Source organism: Capsicum annuum, chromosome 3, assembly GCF_002878395.1.
Source record: "Capsicum annuum cultivar UCD-10X-F1 chromosome 3, UCD10Xv1.1, whole genome shotgun sequence".
Lineage (NCBI taxonomy): Eukaryota > Viridiplantae > Streptophyta > Magnoliopsida > Solanales > Solanaceae > Capsicum > Capsicum annuum.
This window is the reverse complement of record NC_061113.1, coordinates 206,620,431-206,644,326: the sequence shown is the minus strand read 5'-3', so window position 1 is coordinate 206,644,326 and position 23,896 is coordinate 206,620,431. Positions and strand designations below refer to the sequence as shown.

General features: G+C 33.0%; 1 protein-coding gene across 1 annotated transcript in view; it reads left to right on the top strand.

The window, feature by feature from the left end:
* Positions 1–8,815, top strand: part of LOC107865125 (post-GPI attachment to proteins factor 3) — a 28,682-nt gene extending 19,867 nt beyond the window's left edge. The window contains 2 exon segments of the mRNA XM_047408644.1: positions 6,419–6,606; positions 7,444–8,815. Of these exon segments, the coding sequence (XP_047264600.1) occupies positions 6,419–6,606; positions 7,444–7,730 (475 nt within the window). The 3' untranslated portion in view covers positions 7,731–8,815.
* The last annotated feature ends 15,081 nt before the right edge of the window (positions 8,816–23,896 follow it).

Here is a 23,896-nt window from a genome sequence, read left to right as displayed (position 1 = left end):
AGGTAGTGCATCGGTCTGACATCCCAAATTCTCAGCAAGGCCAATTAAGTTATCAACCTGGTTAATAGGGAAGATGTGGTTCTTTAACAAGTTGACATGGAGTCCTGAGATAGCCTAAAAAATTGTGAGAATAGCTCTCAGGTGTTTGATTTGTGCCTCATCTGGCTCACAGAATATGAGGGCATCATCTGCATAGAACAACTGTGTAATTTCCAGGTTCTCCCCTCTCCCATGTTGAGCACTAAATCCCCCCACCCAACCGTTTGTCTTTTTCTTCCTGAACATATGATTAAGCCCCTCCATAGCTAGTAAGAATAAGAACAGAGACATAGGATCCCCTTGCCTAAGACCCCTTTGGGATTAAAGAAAACCTTCAGTATTTCTATTTATAATGAGAGAAAACTTTATAGTTGAAATACAAAACTTCACCCAACTTAGCCACTTGTTACCATATCCTATGTCTTTTAGAATTTTTAGAAGAAAATTCCAATTGACATGGTCGTAAGCTTTCTCAGTATCCAATTTACATAAATTCCCTGGCTTCTTCTGTTTCTCTCTTGAATCAACCAGCTCATTCGCCAACAATGTTGCATCAGTGATTTGCCTTCCTTTCAAAAATGCCACCTGGTGTTCATTAACCAGTTTTCTAATCACTGTTTTCATTCTCTTAGTTATCAACTTGGAAATGATTTTATAGACTCCTCCGATGATACTAATAGGTCTGAAATCTTTTAACTCAATAGCTCCGGGTTTCTTTGGGATTAGTGTTATGAAAGATTTCTCAAACACACTTTTCTGATAAAAGTTCTACATTGTCAACATAAGGTCTTCTTTCACTATGTCCCAACATGCTTTGAAGAAATTCATAGTGAAACCATCGGGTCAGGGTGCTTTGGCTCCATCACATTGTTTGATGATCTGTAACACTTTATCTTCTGTGAATGGTCATTGCAACCATTCATTCTCTTCAGTAGGGACTATTGGGCACCCTTCAAACTCAAAAGAAGGTCTCCAAGTTCCAGTTTATGAATACAAATTGGTATAGAAGTCTATCATGGCTTCTTTGATATTATTTGGTTCCTGTATTTCTTCCCTTCTCACCACCAACCTATTAATTGTATTATACGTCCTGTGAGAAGTTGCTAACTTTTGAAAGAATCTGGTGTTTTTATCTCCTTGCTTCAACCATATTATTCTGGACTTCTGTCTTTACCTAGCTTCTTCTTGTTTGGCCAGTACTTCCAACTCGACAAGGATTGTTGCTCTTATCAGCATTTCATCATCATTTAGAGTTCTTTCATTTTGGATCTTGTACAATTCAGATAGCTCCATAAGCAATCCATTTTTTCTATTAGTTATTTTAGTACATTTCCTTTTGCTCCAATCTTTCAACTTGTGTTTTAGCATCTTTAGTTTGCTAGTAAGTATGTAGTTTGGGAACCTCTCTACCTCGAATCTATTCCACCAGTCTTGTACCATCTCACTGAAGCCATCAACACTGAGCCACCAATTTTCAAATTTAAAGTATGGTTGTCTGTGTTCCCAGTTCCACTTTCTAGCATAATAGGGTTGTGATCAGACCCTGCTCTAGGAAATGTGCTTTGCGTAATGCTTTTGAAACTTTCCTCCCATTCCCTTAAAAATAGGAATATGTCTAGTCTAGCAGCACTGTGATGATTATCTCCACGGAACCAAGTGTATTTCCCTCCAAGCAAAAAAGGGTCATGCAGTTCCAAATCTTCTATTTACCTGGAGAAATCTTTCATGACATTAGTGACTCTGTTGCACCCTCTTCTTTCCATCATGTATCTCACAGTGTTGAAGTGTTGAAGTCTCCACCTGTAACCCAAGAACCTACACATAACTCCTTCATTGTAGCCATTTCTTCCCAATATTCTAACTTCTCACTCCTATTATGAGGAGCATAGACTCCAGTGAAGTACCACACAAAAGAGTGTTGAGTTGGTTCAAACTTGAAAGTAATTGAATATGATCCTTCCTCCACCTTAGTGCTGGACCAGACCCTGCTATCCCACATAAGTAGTATTCCCCCTTTACTTCCATCTGGTTTAATAAATCCACATCTCATCCATCTGCATGGCCAAAGATGATATGCAATTTCTTTAACCGCTTTATTCACCGTGGTTTCTTGTTAGCAAACCACATCTGGTTTCCACTTCTGCAAACAAGTCTTAACAATATTCTTATTAGAATTATTGTTAAGACCCCTCACATTTTACGTGATCAGTTTGATATTCATTTAAAGGTTAGAATTAGTACTTTCCCCCTGTTCCTTGCTCCTTCAACCTCTTTATTGAGACTCGATTGAAGGTTTTTCAACTCATTTTTCTCGATACCCCTGCTTCTTGGGGTGGTGATGGCTTTCCTTTGGTTCTTGCTATCAAGCACTGTTTTCCTCTCATCAATTCTCATGAGAAGTTCTAGAGTATCCTTCTCAAATCCTTCAAATGCTACCCCAGAAGTATTACTCAACTCCAGTATATACGAGTTAACCCAGCTTGGTGTCTCTGTTTCAATCACTTCTTGCTCTGCAAAATTCTGCAAAATTTTGTATGGCCACTAGTTCCGCATTAAATATTTGCTGCAACTGCAAATCTGAATCTCTTGGTTGTGACTTCTCTTTGCCCTTCAACTTGTTCACCTTATCAGATTGATTAGGCATGTTGCTCGTCTCCTTGATTTGTGTGGCTACTTGATTTTGCATGTGTAGGTCGTCCCTAGCTGGTCTCTTTTTCACTAATTTACCCATCTATTCTTCATTCACAGTGGACTCCAAATTTTTCACTGCTTCCAGGAACTGAGACGCTAGGATTTTAATGGCTTGGAGTCCATTAAAACCACTCATGTGCTTGTAACATGTTCCTTCATTTAAACCCAAGAAAGGCTCATTTGTTGGGCCTAATTTACTTTCTGTTGAGGCCTGGACTTGGTCTTTTATTTTTGCTGCATTTGAAGAACTGGTCCCACACTTCCAGGTTGGCCCTCTTGACTCATCACATGTCCCTAGATTGATTTTTTCCAGCTGTATTTTATCAGCTTTTGCCAGGTCTGTCATATCAACATAACTTCTCCTATTATCCAATGTGTTTTTTTCGATCAACTGATGAACAAAGGAGCTGGTCCAGTTTTCTTCTCCAGTAACCACCGTCGCCAGAGCTTCTGCACAGATCTGCATCGAAAATAGTACCCCGCCATTCTCGATCTTCACCTCCTTCGGGATGCTGCTCTCTTCACTGCGCGCCTTCACCCTTGCCCATTTGACATGATTTCGCAGTGTGGTCTCTTCCTCTATCTCGATCGATCCACCACAGTACTCTCCAATGATCTTGAAAATCTTTTGGGAATGCAGAGGAAGGCCTACAATTCTGATCCACGTTGACTTGGGTCTGTTCACCAGATGTTCTGCTATTAGTTTAGAAGTAAACTCAAATAAAAAGAGTCCATTCCCCATCTCATAAATGTTTAGTCCATGTGCTTGTTTCCACAGACTATTGGACCACTTTCTGACTTCAGAGAGAGTAGCAGAGACATTAAATACTCCCACCAAACTCCTCTTTAAAACTTCATTCTGGCTTACTAAGGAGTCTTTAATATTGGTAATTCCCCCTTGTTTGACTGCATAGCTTGTCTCTGTTTCCTTCTCATTTCTGTTTTCCCATTTAAAACTCCTAACCGCCTGTGCATACAGAATATTACTATCAGAGAGCCTATATTCCTCTGTATTGTTTTTCGTTTTATGATTCCTTATGAACCTTGCCACCTTTTCTGCAATGTCCACCTATCCGTAATTAGCCGTTAGCTCGGATGATAAGTACTGACCTCCTTCTGCCCCTCACGTTTATCAAGCTGATGTAGCGACCGAACTTGTTGAAATTACGGGCTATGAAGATCTCAGATAAAGGCTTTATTTTTCTCCATCTGCGAACAAAGTTCCCTTTCATCTTGGATGCCTCTTTCATAGTCTGCACTATCCACTCCATCAATCTTTTGTTAAAAGAGGTCCTAGTGATAACATTTATACTCCTTTCTGTCCATTCATACCACACTCCTGCCGTACCTGAGATTCTTTCTAAGTCATAAGATTTGAATCCTACTGCAAAGTGTATAGTGTTGTCCATCGAAATTTGGGTTAAGGGAGAAGAGAAGGAGAAGGAAAAGGCTAGGTTTCCGATGGTCAGAAGGACCACCGGAGGGGGTGGGAGAGAGAAAGTCAGAGGGAAATCTTTGAATTTGAATTATTTAGATCTCATCTTATTAAGTGCGGTGTATAACTAATACATGTATTAGTTATACATAGACTCAAAATCCATTAAATAATACCATGACTTCCCTAATATACCCTTAGTGGTTATATCTCTAATATACGAGGAGTCTTTTAACAAGCATTATTCGTTACTATTACCTACAATAGCTTTTCAACTTCCATTTTTTCATATCATTTGCTAGATTTGCCCAGATTCTGAGATATTCTAAATATCACCCTCAATCATCGTGTTTCTGCATTGAAGAACCAGTGTATTTGGAGGCCAACGTAACACGTAGCCAAACCATATCAAGCGGCATTCTCTCATTATTTTCTCTCTGTTACTTGCACCTTCCGTCGTATGTGATCATTTCTATTCTTATCCAATATTGTATTGCCACACATCATCTTCAGATTCACCTTTCTACGGAACTCAGCTTGTAGATATGTTGGGCTTTGGGGGCCCTCCATTTACTGTCATACAATATTCTTGGCCTTACAGTCATTTCATAAATTTTGCCTTACTTTGGTAGGTATCTTCCTAGCATATAGCACTCTTGTGACACTTGTCAGTTTCAAACACCCACTTTAATCATATACGTAACAATTTCACCTACCATTCCATTCTCCTGGAACATTGAGCCTACATATCTAAACTATCTACATTTAGGCACAACAATTCTATCTAATCTCACCTCAACTTCACTTTACACCTATCTTGCTGTCTAAACTTGCAGTGCATATATTCTATCTTAGTCGTACTTATCCTATATCTTTTACTTGCTAAAGTGCTTCTCCATAGCTCGAGCTTTGATTGAATCCTCACTAATTTCATCGATTAACACTTCGTCTGCAATTCTCTCCTGTATTCTATCGGTTAGCTTATCCATAATGAGGATGAAGAGGTACGAGCTTCGCACAGGGCTCTGTTGCAAAACAACTGTAATGGGAAACTCATGTGTGTCTCTTACCACTGGTCTCACACTTGTTAAAATGTTAATCATTAATGTTAGAATGTCAGAGTTGGAATGTTGGAAATGTTTTAAGTAAGATATTCTTCCACATTAGAAAGATATATTGTGTATTATGTTTGACAGCTCCATCAACTTATTAAGTCGCAGATACAGCTCTTCCCTTACTTTTTCACATGGTATTGAAGTTTGTACGATCCTAGTGAGGATCTAAGTAGTTTATGCTTATTACATGACGGCCTCATGCCAGCTTCCGAGCAAAGCAAAATTTTCTTGCTCTATTTTCAAGTTTTTAAGTTCTTATGTTTTCCTGATAATCGTTTTAGCAACATTACTTCGATCTTTGGAGACTCGTCCAGTGCCATCATGCTTATTCCCGGTGACTATTTCAGTGGCATCATGCTTCTTCTTTGGTGACCGTTACAGAGCCATTGAGTCTATTTTTGGTGACTGTCGTGGCAGCATCACACCTCTCTCTAATGAGCATTTTAATGGCACTCCTTTTTTGGCTAGTGTTTTGGCAACTCATCCGGTGATGATTCCGACATTGTTCTGGCACTTTCCAGCAACGCCCCGACGATCTGAACTTCGATATAAGATTCTCCCCCCCCCCCCCCCCCCCCCCCCCCCCCCCCCCAAAAACCCCCCCCCCCCCCCCCCCCCCCCGCCCAAACCCCTAAACCCCACCACACCCACCCACAAATGAACCGATGGTATTCAAGTGACTTTTTACTATTCCAAAGATTGCTTGCTCTTTCTATTGTCAAACTAACTAAAATGGGGTTTCCAAATGAATTTGAGGGGGTCGTTAAGATATAAAAGGTTTTAAGTTCTTAGTTTTGATACTGCCCATATGTTATTTGACACTTCTAAATAAGTGTCTTTTTTTTAATAGCAGAGAAATCCCTGAGGGCAGTGACAGAAAATGGATCCATCCTTCTCCATTTAAACCAGGCTTTGTTTGCGGCGGGTTCGAACTTTGACGTGTGCCTAATCTACACATCATGCGCTACGCTCTTACCAGTAGCTCAAAGCCTAGCGGGAACTTGTAAATAGTTGTACCTTGTATTCATCAAATTATCAAGTCATCAACACATCCTCTGTTTTCTTATTTTCTCAAATAGCTTATGGTTTCTCATTTGTGAATGTATTACTTGTTCTGATGCTTTGAAATTATTTGTAGAGACGTAGACTTGACTGAGAAGCTAGACTATTTGTCTGGCGTTGCATTGTTGGGGTTTTCTCTCATCCTGGCTGTATTGCGGGTCTTTAATGTGCGAGACGAGGCAGCAAGAGTAATGGTTTCTGCCCCCCTTGTTGCATTTGTGACAACCCACATCTTGTATCTTAATTGTTACCAGCTTGACTATGGTATGCCCACGTTCACATTACTTTATGTAGGATATTGCATGATGAAATGTGCCTTGCATCATATACAAAATTAGTTTGTAACATCAAAACCATTAGTTTCGTAAATGTGTTCTTTCTTACCTCCTTTATTTTTCTCTCATGTTATGTCATCTGCTTCTGTGCTGTACTATGTGTTTGTGTGATATCTCGTGACTTGAGCCGGGGGTCTTTCGGAAACAGCCTTTCTACTTCATCAGAGGTAGAGGTATGGACTGCGTACATCTTACCCCCCCAGACCCCACTAAGTGGGAATACACTGGGTTTGTTGTTGTTGTTGTTGTTGTTTATTTCTCAAATCATTTGCATCACATATTTGAAATTTTGGTTTTATTTTCTGTTCATATAATTATGGGATCAAAGCGATATTTATATGCTAATAACAAAATTATCAACTACTCTATATGTAACAATAAACTAATTACCGTAGGGTTGTTACATTCCGTGATCTGTCAGCAATATTTGGAACATTATGAGGTCTAGTTGTGTTTATGTATTGTACCTTTAGAATCTAGAAAATTTTGGTGCTCATGAAAAGCTTTTTGACAATAGAAAGTGTGATGGAGAAGTAAGTAATGTGTAAAAATAAAATAATGATGCTAAAATGCAAAGACTATTGGAGCAATTTGTGTATGAACGAAAAAAAAAAGAAATATGTCAGGCGACTGAATTTCTTCTGTCTTGCCTTGTGTCACTTTTTTGAAGTAAAAATGATGTATGATTGTTGTGGCTCTTTGGATTTCATGAATGTGTCGAAGTGGTCTGGAGTAGAAAGGCTGATCTTGCTTGATCACATAGCAGGGTTAAACATGAAAGTCTGTCTGGCAATGGGAATGCTGCAGCTTATCTTATGGGCTGTATGGGCAGGGGTTACTTGCCATCCATCACGCTGGAAATTATGGGTTGTGGTGATTGGTGGAGGTCTGGCTTCACTCCTTGAGATATATGACTTTCCTCCCTATATGGGATTTGTGGATGCCCATGCTCTATGGCATGGCACCACCATTCCTTCGACCCACTTGTGGTGGAGCTTTGTGCGGGGTGACAGTGAATTCAGGACAACAACTCTCATCAAGAAAGCAAAGTAGATTGAAGAAACGTGTGCTTCTAATTGCTAATTTTTGTATGAAATCATTGGTTGTTTAGGTCTCTGTTAGTTGTCAGTAGGCTGCCCTTTTTTCTCGTGATGTGCATTTCTAGGAGTTGTCTAGCCATGCGAGTTTCTCTATTTCCAGCTTCAGTAGGTCTAGGTCGGACTAAATTCATCTCCAGTTGTTTCGTAATAACATTTGATGCTCTGTCGTTGCTTTTTGTGGCTTGAACTTTACTTGAGCTGGGTCACAAAATAAATTCATTTAAAGCTCCTTGATTTGAATTACGTATATTTTCCTTGATATTTACTGTTATTATTTTATCACTTATTTCTGTTGTGTTATACATCCTGTTTCGAGTTGCATTACGACCTTGCTATCCTATTTCACTCTCTTGAGCCGGGGGTCTATCGGAAACAGCCTCTCTACTTCTTCGGAGGTAACGGTATGGGCTGCGTACATTTCACCCTCCCCAGACCTCACTGTGTGGGAATATACTGGGTTGTTGTTGTTGTTGATTTGAATTACATATAAGGTGTGGTTTCCATATCTTTCATGGTGTTCTGTGAATCACGTTTACATTATTGTAGCCTGAGGTCACTTTGTTTTCGTGAAAATACTAGTACTATTCTTTGCTGTAAAATATTGTCAAATGATTTCAGGTCAGGTCCTCGTAAGGTGTCAATATTCCAGGTCGATGCTATTACGATTTAGTGGTGACTGGTGATATTCATGTATTTCAAATCCCTTAAGCAGGTTCTGTAATATTTACAGTATGCATTCCTAAAACCCGGTTTCTTATACTTATTTGTGTTGGTAGTTTACTTATTTGTGTGGCAGTTTGGAGCAGTAAGTCCTACATGCAAGTAAGTTATGCTGGGCTCAAATTAAAAGGCGGCTTTTGATCAAGAGGCAATTGAGGATTTAGACCCCAAATTTTATTTCTTTGATATATAGACCCTTTTTAGGGTAAGGCTGCATTTGTGTTTTTAAGATTCAGAAATCTGTATGCATGTCTAAATGATTAAAATGTTGTCTCTAAATTTTAAAACTGAATGATTAAAACTGTTTGTTTTTCGACATATGAATGTGCAAAAAAATTTTATGTATATATAATAAATTAAAAAATATAATTCAAATAAATAACTAATTATCTATAATTTATATATCTATATATCTATATCTATAATCTATAATCTATAATATATTAAAAGTGTGAAGGGCCTTAGAAATATTGTTTGGACTTTTTGTCCTTCATTAAAAGTTTGCTTTAGACAAAATCGTATTTTCTCTATTTGTTTCCTAATATTTAAGAGTTGAAAATATTTAAATATATTTATGGTAAAACTTTTCCTTATTAAAAGTCTTTAGAATTAATGACACCTAATATTTTTTTCATTAGCTTAAGAATTTCAAATCAACTAAATTTAACTTTAAGAAGATTTAAAAAATTTAGAAATAAATATATATATTTTTTAATAAGAAAACATGTCCCACCTCCAAAAGGAAAAAAGAAAACCAAGAATATTGCTAGGTTGTAGTATTGTACGACCAAAATAGGAAAAAGAAAACAAGTAAGGTTTTGATTTAATTAAGTCCTTAATGTTCTTTTCTTTTAATTTCTTTAGTCTTGATTTTCTATAATAATTAGTTTTTTTATGGAAAAAGTTTCCCTAATTAGGCTTATTTTTTTCCATGTTTGATCAACTTTTTTTAAAAAAATGAAAAATTTTGAATTTTTATATATTGAGCATTCTTTTTCTAATATTTAAGAGTTGAAAATAATTAAATATATTTATGGTAAAATCTTTCTTTATTAGAATTAATAATAATTAATAGTTTTCATTAACTTAAGCATTTCAAATCAGCTAAATTTGATTTTAAGAAGATTTACAAAATTCAAAAATACATATATATTTTTAATAAGAAAACACGTCTCACCTCAAAAAGAAAAAAGAAAACTAAGAATAGTGCCAGGTTGTTGTATTGTACGACCAAAATAGGAAAAAGAAAACAAGTAGGATTTTGATTTAATCAAGAGTTCTTTTAAGTTTTTTTAGTCTTGATTTTCTACAATAATTAGTTATTTATGGAAAATTTTCCCTAATTAGACTAAATTTCTCCCATGTTTGATCAACTTTATTTTAAAAGAAAAAATTTTGGACTTCTATATATTGAGCATTCTTTTTTTCCCAACAAATAATAGAATAAATTCACAATTTAATTGTTAAAGAGTATGTTCAAGAGAAGATTAAATTTTGTGTTTTTTAATATTAGTTCTTAATTTGTAGGTAAATCATATTAAATATTATGCATCTTTTATTATCGAATGATTTATTATAATTTCAATTGTTGGCTTTCGCATGATGTGCAGGTAAAGAAAAATTATGTAAGTGTGTTTGTGTTTTTTTAATATTAGTTCTTAATTTGTAGGTCAATTATATTAAATAGTATGCATCTTTTATTGTCATTTTCTTTATCGAATGATTTATTATAATTTCAATTGTTGTCTTTCGCATGATGTACAGGTAAAGAAAAATTATGTGAGTGCGTGATTCAGACTTCGTGTCGATTACGAGATGACTTGAAGGCATGTTATTTCTAAATTTTATTTCTCATTCATATTAGTACGATTTATGTTGTTAAGGTGTTGATTAAGAGTGCACATTCTGTTCTTTGATTTGATTTTATCAAATTTTGATTTAATTCTTTTGATTAATGATTTTAAAAAAAGTAGCCACTGAACACGGAGTTGAACTATTTATGTTTGGTTCGTTTAACTTTGTTTCTATTTGATTCAGTATTTTCAAGACATTTTCAAGTGTCAAGTAAAAGCAAAATGACCTTATTTTCTTGAAGTGCTTTCGAACCTACGGATCTTGATGACATTGAGAATTGTAATTTATGAAGATGAGAAGTAGAAAACAAAAATGCTGCAATGGTTCTTTCATATCGACATCTCGATTAGCATTTTAGTATAGTACTTCTGTGATTTTTATTAATTTTGTGTATTTTAATGTTGACTTGAAAATTTAATCTTGTGTTCAACTTGAATTAATGCATATTTGGATTATAAACAATTAATAGAAGTACTAAATTAAATCTAAATGAGTTAAATATACTATTTTTTAATAAAAATTCTCTATATCTGCGATCTATATCTATATCTATATCTATGATATATTTGTTTAGGCTTTTAAAACAGTCAATACAAAGATAAATTTGCTTATGATTTGTGCTACCTTAAATTTGTTCTTAAAGTTGTAGAGTAATAAGCAATAGTATATTCTTTATAGACAACTCAACATATACATAACATCAATACAGTGCGTAGGTATAAGTTCTGATATTTTAGAATACATTATTTTGATTTGAAATATTTTTTAATCATCAATATGACATTAAGTCCAACTTATTCTATTTGGATAAAATTAGGGCATGAAAGAATAAAAATCTTGAATAAAGGGTGATATATGCCACTTTTTAGGTACACTTTTTACCTTAAAAATTTGTACTTTTTTTTGTAAAAAAAAAATTGGTACTATATATCTATATCTATATCTATACTATATTAAAAGTGTGAAGGGTCTTAGAAATATTGATTAAACTTTTTGTTTTTTATTAAAAGTCTCTAATTTAGACAAAATCATCCTTTTACTAATTTTTTAATGTTTTTTTTGCAATAAAACATTTCTTTATTAGAAGACATCACAATTAATGACAACTAATGCCTTTTTCATTAGTTTAAAAATTCTAAATCAACTTTTTGAAAAATCTGAAAATAAAATATGAAAGCATTAGAATAAGAAAAATATAAAAAGTACTAAATTTTTAAAAGTTTTAAGTAAATAATCAAGATTCTTTAAAGATTTAACTTTAAAAATAAGAAAAAATATTACATATACAAAAATAAAAAAAATAATCGTACTATAAATATGGTTCGAATCGATGTATTGACAGACGCAAAAGTGACGATCCATGTATATATAATTATATTTACATTATTATATTAAAGTGTAAAAGATCTTTGAAAATTGATTTAAACTTTTTGCACTTCATTAAAAAACTTTACAATAGACAAAATTATCTAATTTTAAATAATCAAAAGTTACACGTGCAAAGCACATGCGGTTTAACTAGTATATATTGAATGTGTGAAGTCCTTTAAGAAAGTGATTTGAACTTTTTGTCCTTCATTAAAAAAAATTCTGCAATAGACAAAATTGTCTTTTTACTATTTTACTCAAATTATTGTAATATTAAATATTGATTACAATAAATCTATGAAAAAATTTGGTCTCTAAATATATGGGAAATAAAACTCCTAAATAAATGGAAAGTTACACAACTTTAAATAATTACATTCCTTAAAAATAAAAGTTTTTCTTCCCTGAATACACTAACAATCCCTTTTCTTTTTCTAAAAAAACGTAAAAATATTACTAATTGGATCTAATTAGTTTTTTTTTTTTTTTTTCAAAATCGAATAGGAAAAGAATAAATTGATTTGAACTAATTATCCAAATAAGGAATCAACTTGAATATAAACCAAATAAAATTTACTATATTTAAACCAATTAATTTAGACAATTTTATTATTTTCTCAAATTATTAATTAATTTAATTTTCCTTTCAAGTGAAATATTCCATATAGAATTCGTATTAGTTAGAAACTTACAACTATATAAGAATAACAATAAACGTAAACTGAGTTTTTCTCAACTCCCACAACTCTATTGTTTATCAAGTTATCATCAATTGTAATTCTTTATTTGATTTTAAATTGATTTGATTCTTGATCGGATGACTTTAAATTGGTTTGGTTCTTCATCAGCTTAATATTAAACCTTATAATTTCTTAAATTTGATTACGTATTCTTGAATTTTCTTTTTAATCAATTATTCTTTGATGATATTGCAATTTGCATGATTTTCTAAATTATGTATTATCTGTTGGTATATTATACGATTTTTTTATTTGGTGGATATCATTCTTAATTTTTCATTGTGTTTCTAATTTTTGTATATTTTTTATTTCACGATTTGCTTGAAAATTTTGCATCTCTTAATTATTTCAAGTCTTTTTTGCCTTGAAACAATAATTTTCTTAAATTTGGAAGACGATAATATCCACTACATAATTTAGTTACGAATTTTTAACCCAACTGAATATAAAAATTATTTGTTTAGATATGTGGTATTTGAGAGAAGCTTTTGCATACTCTTTGCACAATAATCCTGATTGTCAAGGTGTCTTTGTATCAATAGAGTTATACAGGGTACTATGTTCAAGGTGATTGAATCACAAAAAGAGAAAGACCAAAAGAATATAACAAGTGGACTTTAAATTGATAATTGAATCAGACCAATCTATAGGAAATAATAAGATGAGTTGAGGTAATTAGGCAAAATACGAAAGTCATGAATTAGGGTAGAAAGTTAGTAGATGATTTAGGCTTAGTGGAATAGCTAAAAGTACCGTATCTCTTTTAATATGTCCAAAATATTTAAATTGAAATTAGATATCTAAGATATTTAACATAATATGTTTTGATGCCAAAGTTAGTCTAATGAGGAGTGTGTGCGTTGAATGGAAATTTTTCAGGGGCTGAAGTGTAATGAGGATGGCTGTTGTAGTGTGTTGTATATGTTTGGCGCAAGAGAAATCAAAGGGTACGTTACTATACATATAAAGAACATTATTTCCTCCATTAAACAGAAAAAAAAACTGTTCAAAAGGGTAAGTGATAGGGTTTTAAAGTGAAAGTCAGTTGCTTTTTGCTCTAATATTTAATATTTTAAAACTAACTAAGTTTATTATTAATTCTTTTCTTATTAAAATTGAAAGTTTGAATATTTTCACAGTATGTATAATTAAAGTTATCTTTTAAGTATACTTTTTATCTTTAAAAAATTTATGTTATTTTTTTAAAGTTATATACTTAATAATATAACATACGCACAATAGTTTGATCTTTCTATATACATTTATTATTACTTAACGTGATGCACACGTGCAAAGCATGTACACTTGTCTAGTTTATTAAAAATGTGAAGATCCTTAGAAAAGTGATTTGAACTTTTTACCCTTCATTAAAAGATTCTTCTTTAGACAAAACTGTCTTTTCACTATTTTTTTAATTTATTATTTAATTATTTTTTATTATATTAACTAGACTTTCTAAATTATATGAAACTCTTAAAATATACGGTAGGAGAATTAATTAATATTTTATTTTCTACTATACTTCCTAAAATACATGGAACTCCTAAAATATATACTAGGAGAATTAGTTAATATTTTCCCTTCTACTATTCAATTAGAAAAATATTCCTAAAATAGGACTATATTAAAAAATACTTCTATAAATATTTAGATGTACGTTAAACTAGAGAACAGACTGGTTTGCCTATTGAGAGAATATGATTGATGTTCATCTAACTTGATTCGATTGCATGTCGAGATTGGTGGATACTTGATTTTCTAACCTTCAATTTCTTCACTATTTTTGTCGGCATAATAGAATTCAACATGTGTGTATATATAAATCTTCTTTGTTTTCATTCATAATCATTCTTAGGGGTGTACAAATCGAACCGTTAAGTTAAACCGAACTGATAAATCAAACCAAACCGAGGAAAAAAATCGACTTATAGTTTGGTTTGATTGGTTTGGTGTTGGCAAAAAAAATTCGATCATTCTTGGTTTGGGTTGGTATTAGAAAAATAAAATCAAACCGAAACGACGTAATACATATATAATTTTAATTTTTTATAAGTAAAAAATATTACTTATAATCTACTTTCTAATTACTTTTATTATTTTTTTATATTCAGAAAATAGATATATATTCTTGGGCCTTTATTCCGAGTCAAAGAAGCTCTAGCTCATTTCAGTGCAGTTACAGGGCTGGTTGCAAACATGGAAAAGTCTAATATCTTTTTAGCTAGCATGGAGGAGAATGTTAAAACTCAACTAATGTCCTTGATTGGATTCACACAGGGTACTCTTCCTATAATATATCTCAGATTACCTCTTTCCTCTAAGAAATGGTCCAAACTAGATTGCCACCTGTTGATCGAAAAAATAGTGCAGAAGATAAGAGTTACTTATGCAAGAAGACTGTCATATGCAGGAAGATTGCAAGTAGTTCTTGCAGTATTGTCTTCAATACACAGCTTTTGGGATTCAATTTTCATCTTGCCTCAAAGTGTGTGGTAAAAGAGGTAGGTAGCAAATGTAGAGAGTTCTTGTGGGAAAATACTAAAGAGAAGAGAAAAGTACCTTTAATTGCTTGGAGCAAAGTCTATGTTCCTAAGAAGTATGGGGTTTTAAATATCAAGGAGTGTGGTAAGCGGAATGTGGCTTCAATTGGTAAGTTACTGTGGCAAATAGTGCAAAAGAGAGACAACTTATGGGTGAAATGAGTACATGATATATACATAAAAGATGATCTCAATGTATGGGCACATAAAGCTCCATAGGATAGTAGCTAGTATTGGAGAAAATTGATGCTCCTCAAGGAAGGTATGAGAAGCTGGTATGTGCAAGATAGATATATACTCACCGCAAGAGGGCAATATTCAATTACAAAGAGCTATCAAGCCATGTTAGAAAATCAAGTGAATGTGGGCATAACTAATCTTATTTGGAGTGCAATATCACTCCCCAAGCAGAGATTCATCCTCTGATTAGCTATGCACAATAAGTTACTAACAAAGGAAAGATTGATCAAGATGAATATCCCTGTTGATAACGTTGTGTGTTGTTTGTGTGATAAACAAGATCTTGAAATCAACCACCATCTGTTTGTCACTTGCAGTTAGTTATGTGAAGTCTGAAATGAAGTGATGCAGTGGGCAAGTATTAAGTTACCTGCTGTAGGGATCAAACAAGTGCTAGAATTTGTAAAGAAAAGGCATTGGAGAAAGTTTATAAAGAAAATTATTGCTGCTCTAATAAGTGGAATGGTGTATTATGCTTGGCGTGCCATAAATTGAAGATTGTTCAAGAAAATCAATATTAGTCTCAGTGATGTTGTTGCAAGGATTAAAGATGAAGTGGTGGTCGGAATAGATATCTTCAAACTAGCTCAAAAAGCAATTAGGATTAGAAGTTCATCAAAGATTATGTGTTTAGTGTTTCTAGATTCTGAGGCCTGATACTTGCCACATGTCGTGGAAGGAAGGGTGCTCTTTGTTTGTAATTAGGGATCTTTCTTGTTGGTTCAATGGTATTCACCTTTTTTACCAAAAAAAAAAATAATATCACTTACTTATATATATTAGATTAGATTAGAAATACCAATAGTATAATAATAATAATAATAATAATAATAATAATAATAATAATAATAATAGTAAAATAAAAAATGAATAATAATAATAATTTCTCTTATATATAAATGACGGATTGGTAATAGTAATAGTAATAGTAAAAAAAAAGTAATAATAGTAATAGTAATAATAATAATAATAGAATTTTTGGGTGTTTGCAAAGAGGAGTTGATTACGTTGGATACAAAGTTTAAGTCTTTTGACAGATAATTAGGGGACGTAGGCACATTTTGACTTTATATTCAAGTGTTTATTGGCTTAATTTTGGTGGTGTTGATTACGTTGGATACAAAGTTTAAGTCTTTTGACAGATAATTGGGGCCTTGCTATACTATTCTCTCTCTTGAGTCAGGGGTCTATCGGAAACAGCCTCTTTACTTCTTCGGAGGTAGCGGTATGGACTGTGTACATTTCACCCTACCCAGACCTCACTGTGTGGGAATATACTGGGTTGTTGTTGTTGTTGTTGTTGTTGTTGACAGATAATTGGGGAACGCAGGCACATTTTTATTTTATATTCAAGTGTTTCTTGGCTTAATTTTGGCATTCATACCATTGGTATATATATATATATTTCTAATATTTCTATGCTTTCTATTATATATAAGTGAAAGCCCTTGGTACTACTAATTTGTCTTATTCTCTTTCTTTCATTTTTTTTTTACTATTATTAGTACTACTATTATTTCTATTCTATTTATTTATTATCATTATATTATTATTATTTTTTACTGCTATATATAAGTGCAGGTTGGCGTGATTACCAAGGGTATTTCGATAATTTTAGTCACCCCAACCTTCACTTATATATAGTAATAAATAAAATGGTTACATGTGCATTTGTTTTTTTCTTATATTTATTAGTTTAGTACTCGTTTTTATGGTGCAATAAAATGGTTACACGTGCATATTATTTTTTTCTTATATTTATTAATTTTGTCCTCACGTATTATTTTAATAATATTTTTATTTAGACCTTTGTAATTGAATTATACATGGTAGTATTTTTTTATAAATATCTTTTTGTTCCTTATTAAATGACTACCAAGGGTATTTCGGTAATTTTATGGTGTAATAAATGAAGGTTAGAGTGACTATCAAGGGAATTTCGATAATTTATGTGTTATTTTAATAATATTTTTATTTAGACCTTTGTAATTGAATTATACATGGTAGTATTTTTTTATAAATATCTTTTTGTTCCTTATTAAATGATTATCAAGGGTATTTCGGTAATATTATGGTACAATAAGTGAAGGTTCGAGTGACTACCAAGGATATTTCGGTAATTTTAGTCACCCCAACCTTCACTTATATATATTAGTAATATGATACAAGACTAAGTGTGTATCAAGAGATTCAAACCAATATAAGAGTAACAAGCTGAACAACAAGGTGCTAGTGAATCGAAATAGGCCACTCATGGCTTCACTAGACTTTAGATTTAGTTTTGAGCAAGAAAAGAGATGAACACAAGAACAACAATACTAGTGAATCGAAAGAGCCCCACACGGCATCGCTAGACTTCAAAGACCAACAACAATACAATATTAACAAAAGAGATGAATAAATAGTTTGACATACAATATTCAAGAATCTAAGAACCCTAACCACATGTAAGGACCCTAAGATTAATTAATTTTAAAACCAAACTCTTACGTTGACAAAAAAGGGACTTTACCTCCCTAATAACCAACGTATCAAGCCAACGATGCAACATAAGTGATATCCACATTTGGGCAGCCTTAGTTATGGATTGGTGGCTTTTCCAAGCCCTACAACTAAGGGGTGTTACACTCCCCACACTAGAGAGAGATTTTGTCTTCCATCAATAAACAACTAAGTCCTAAAACTTTATCTTGTTCTATTTATATTATATTACAAAAGAAGACAAATGACTACACTACCCTTAATGAGAGGGGTGGCCATGGAGTGCATTTTGGAAAAAGTGAAGTGACCAAAATGCCCCCAATGAAGATGACCCAAAAACTGTGAGCTATTTAAGTGTCCAAAACCGTGAATTCTCAAATCTTCAATGCTCCAAGAAATCTTTCACTCACGGCCTTGATGAATGATATGCTCAACGGTAGGCTCAAAATGGGTCTTCCTTCCATATTCTTGTGCCTTCGGGGTGACCAAGTCTTGAGCGTTTAAGTGATGGTCTCCAATCATGTCTTCAAAAATTAGGGTGGTCATTTGACTTGTATCATCCTCCCCTTCTTGAAAAGAATTCAACCTCGAATCCAAACCTTACAAGAATGAAGAGAAGACAAACAAGCACCACATCCTCATGACATGCGGGTTAGAGTTAGTACAATAAACAATATCAATATGCCAAGGAGGTACACACTTGAGATATAGCCATACATCCTTGACTTTAATCATGAGGGGCTTAGCAAAATTATTACAAAGGGGTGGCGCCCTAATTGAAAGTAAAGTCCATGCAACACATATAGCAATATCACTCAAACAAGTGGACCGACCAACAACTATCCGTCCTTCACACCCTAAGAAGTTACCGGGGTCAAATGGAAGACTTAACTAAGGACTTAGGTCTCGACCACTCTCATTCTCCCCTAGGGTGCCATCCTCAAGGTTAAGCAAGCCCTCTTTATCACCATTGAAAATATCATGCAAAAAAAAAAAGGGTTGAGAAAGGTGTTCCACAAGCCAACTTCAAATAAAAGGTTCTCATGCATGCACTTACTACTAGTTTCAAAATCTCCACTATGAATATGCCCAAAATAAGAAATACTTAAAGAAGAAGTAGATGGAATTTCTAAGCATACATCACCTTCTCTTTCAAATGAGCAATCCTTACTTAGACACAAACCACCACGGGCAGCCAAGGGATCACAAGCAAAACCATCTTTACCAAGTCAATCACAATTCGGGTTTCCTAAACAATCAAGCACATCAAGGTCTTTTCCACCCAATTAATCATTGTCCACATTCTCACTAGTTGTTGGCAACTTATATACAAACGTAGACTCACCTTTTTTTTCACAAGTGTCAACTAGTGTGTGAATACTCTCTCCACTTGGTAATGAAACCTTAGTCAAGTTATAAGTGCTAGCACTAGATGGACACAAATCATTCTCATGTGGAGAATCAATTTCATTATCTAAAGGATCAACTAGTGCTTGCATACCTATAACAAGAGTTTGTTCATCATGCGACCTAACAACACCGAGAGTATCACAAAAGAGAGACTCAAGCACCTCTACCCTAGGGAAAGCCGCAGCTACACCCACTTGGCTCCTACTAGCCACAACACAATATTCTAAGTCTATAGGAGTGTAGAGAATAATGTTTTTACCTCGTAGCTCACATGAGCTATGGAATTCCTCTTGAAGTGTGTTCGGGCATCCCACTTGCACCCTTTGGCCTACCATATGATCTAACCTTTTATTTTCCGTAGCTAGGTCTTGGGACATAGTGTCAAGGTAGGCCAAAATGACATTGGTGGCATTGTTATCCATGGGTTGAGAGGTTAAAGCCGCGGGTTCCCTTGTAATTGTTCCTAAAAAAAAAGAAAGGAAAATAAACAAGACTACAAAGCAAAACACAAGTTAGTTCGAAACAAACTCACCACACTCACACACACTTGATCGTCTCACACTTGGATTCACAAGTGTTGCAAGTCGGCTTGTAGTTCGTGATGAGTTGAAGGGGTAAGTCTACTCCTTGGTCGGAATGGATTCTTTGTTTGAAGACTCAAGAAAAGTAATGTCCGAACTTGAACCAAGAAGTACTACAATTTTAAAAACTATAAAAGCACAAAAGAAACGTAGACACGAACAATGGATTCAAAGGACTAATTGACAATCTAGTAGGAGTTTACTAGTTTGTTAATTAGTACTAAGAAACTAAGAAATCTAAAATTTAAGCTTAAATATGTTGTGTGAACAGTAAAACATGATGATGTGGCAGCACGTAATGGTTGCGATTTTAGACAAGTTGTTATTTTCCAATTTGGAAGTCTTGGTCAATTTTTAATTTGGCGAATTGGGGAATTTGTTTAAGGAGGGAAATTCAAACAAGTCTTGGAGCCTTTTTCAACTTCAAGTTTCAAGACTTGACTTTCTTGTAAACCCTTAAAACGTGGCCCCTTGTATCATGGAAAGTTGTTGGATAGTAGTTGTTAAAGTCTTTGGTGGTTGAGAAGTTTTGCAAGACTAACAAATTCTTACACCTTTTCCTTCACCTTTTTGGATCAAATAAGCACTTTATTTTTAGCAAGGTATGAAGGTTGTGAAGAACATCAAGAACTATAACAACATTCACTAAGAACAACAACAACAATCTCAAGAACAACCAACAATTTCCACATGACTCCTCCCAAATCCACAACAACAATATCTTCAACACTTGGCCAAGACAACTACAACTTCAACAAAGATGTTCTTAGGCCACCAATTAACAACAATATCACATGGTCAAGCTTAAAAAAACAACAATTTGAAGACTACACGGCCAAAATAGTCCACCACAACAATGTTTAACAAGAAGCGGTCAAGTCTTATATTCACAACAACACCAACACTTCAAGCTCAAACTTAGATATAGACTCAATGTGTTAGTGAAGAATAAAACTAACACTTAGAGACAACAAATATAAGTAAAAATGTTGGCCAATACACAACAAAAACACAATTTTCGGCCAAGAACACAAGATGAATAGGTTGCTCTTTTTACTGGAATTTTCAGTTTTCAAAAATATTTCTTTTTTGAATTTTTCAAGAAAGATTGCCCAAGATTGATCTTGTGGGAACAAAATCAAGCCATGTTTTGATATCAAATGATACGGGGAAGACAACAAAAACACAAGAAAGGTACAAAACAATCCACCAAGGAGACAACAGATTATATATGTTGCATCAGATTACAAATCTGTGACAACAAATATTCCATTTGTGCAACAGATCGATAATCTGTTACATCAGATAGTATATTTGTTGCAAATTGCCCCAAACTAGATTACAACAGTAAGATGAAGAAACAAGAACAACAGGAAGAACAACACACGGTTTTACTAAAACAAGAACAAAAGATTACAAGGACACAAACTATTAAACGATTACAAGAAAAAGAAACAAGGGATAGATAGATAGACTATACGAAGATGTAATCTTAAAAACACAAGAGACTATTCCACTCTTGGACCTTTAACACTACACACAACGATTCACATATCTATTACGTGACACTAGATCGGATTCCACCTCTCAGACGCCAAGTTTCCAAGCAAACACAATCACTAGTGATTCCATACTAGATGTTGCGCTAGTTTCGGTTGGTGGCTTTTCCAAGCCCTAACTATGGTGTTTCAAGTATTACAAGACTTACAAATATCATCCAAAAACTAAACTAAAACCCCTACAATGTTTCTTTTATAGCTATTACAAAATATAAGTTAAAATGACCAAAAGGCCCTTCAAAGAGTGGGCACCCATCTAGTGTAATTTATGGGCTGATTTGGGTGCATTTTGGGCCTCTTTTACACTTCAATTGCACGTGCCAAGGCTCCGGTCCAACACACTCTCTCCTAAGTCCATATCTATGATTATTCTCGTATCATAATATCTTTTTGTTCCTTATTAAATGACTACTACACGTATTTTGATAATTTTAATCACCTCAACTTTCACTTATATGTAGTAGTAAATAAAATGGTTACATATGCATATGGTTTTTTTCTTATATTTATTAGTTTTTTCCTCATTTTTATGATGCAATAAAATAGTTACAAATGCATATTTTTTTCTTATATTTATTAGTTTTGTCCTCATGTATTATTATAATAATATTTTTATTTAGTCCTTTCTAATTAAATTATACATGATAGTAATTTTTTATAAATATCTTTTTGTTTCTTATTAAATGACTACCAAGGGTCTTTCGGTAATTTTATGGTGCAATAAGTCAAGGTTGGGGTGACTATCAAGGATATTTCGATAATTTTAGTCACTCCACCCTTCACTTATATATAGTAGTAATATCTTTTTGTTCCTTATTAAATGACTACCAAGGATATTTCAGTAATTTTATGGTGCAATAAGTGAAGGTTAGGGTGACTACCAAGGATATTTCGGTAATTTTAGTCACCCCAACCTTCAATTATATATAGTAGTAAATAAAATAATTTACACATACATATGGTTTTTTCTTATATTTATTAGTTTTGTCTTCATATATTATTTTAATAATATTTTTATTTAGACCTTTATAATTGAATTATACATGGTAGTATTTTTTTATAAATATTTTTTTGTTCTTTATTAAATGACTATCAAGGATATTTCAAAATTTTATGATGCAATAAAATGGTTATACATACATAATGCTTTTTGCCTTACATTTATTAGTTTTGTCCTCGTTTTTATGGTGCAATAAAATGGTTACACATGTTATTATTTTTTTATTATATTTATCAGTTTTGTCCTTATTTATTATTTTAATAATATTTTTTTTATTTAGACCTTTATGATTGAATTATACATGGTAGTAATTTCTTATAAATATCTTTTTGTTCCTTATTAAATTACTTCTTTTTTATACCCCAAGGGTATTTCAATAATTTTATGGTGCAATAAAATGGTTATACACGAATATTGCTTTTTCCTTATATTTATTAGTTTTATCCTCATTTTTATGGTGCAATAAAATGGTTGCACATACATATTATTTTTTCTTATATTTATTAATTTTTTTCTCATGTATTATTTTAATAATATTTTTATTTAGACATTTGTAATTAAATTATACATGGTAGTAATCTTTTATAAATATCTTTTTGTTCCTTATTAAATCACTACCAAGGTTATTTCGGTAATTTTATAGTGCAATAAATATTTTGGAATCGATGTATGTCACCTCAACTTATATATTTGAAACTTTCAAATGAGATGTGCATCATGTACTTTTCCAGGAATGTCCAAACGAAAGACGTGTCGGCAACTGCAGTTACAATAATTTATTTAGATTTTTATCCACTTATATAATCATTTTTGTAATGGTTGGACCAGTCTAGCAAGCTCAATTTTGTTTCACACTGAATGTATATATTAGGTTAACATCAGTTCATTGTACTACATTTCTTTTTTTTTTTTTACTTCTATAATAAATAATCTTCATCATAGTTGGGTCTCTTTTGCACATTAGTGTTGCCAAAATACTCATGCCTTGCACGGGCATGGGTATCTAGTATATATATATATAGTGGAAGGTGAATTGTTAGTTCCTTCTGGAGTTGTAGTGTGTTTGGACCAAGTGACAAATCAATTATATCCTAGGACAGTCCAAATGTAATCATGTTGACTGGTAATTAAGTTCGAAAACTCACCTTTCAAATATTATGAAGCGATCAATATTGTCCTACTGATCAACGAAATACTCTCATGGACTTGCACTAGAACACACGGTTTTGCCAGTTAGCAAGTGGAGTACTGGACTAGGAAATAGGAATCTTGGATTAGTACTTGTTACAATAGTACTAGGAACCTAGAAAGTGAGACATGTCCTTTCCTATGAAATCTTGGACTAAAGGTGTGTTCGATTTTCCCAAGTTCCATGATCAAGATTTTTGAAAAATATTTTTTTTTTAAGAATGTAAATTCCTTAATAACGAGAAAACAATGACTTCATAATAGAATTAGGAAACAAGTTTCATTAGTGATATTTCATATTGATTGTGTATGTTCTATATTATATGGTTTTACTTGTTCTAACCATTTTATTCCTAATATTATATCTGTTTTTTGCATTTCTTCCTTTATTTCAAATTCTATTTTTATTTTTCTAACTCCTATTATTATTTTTTTTTT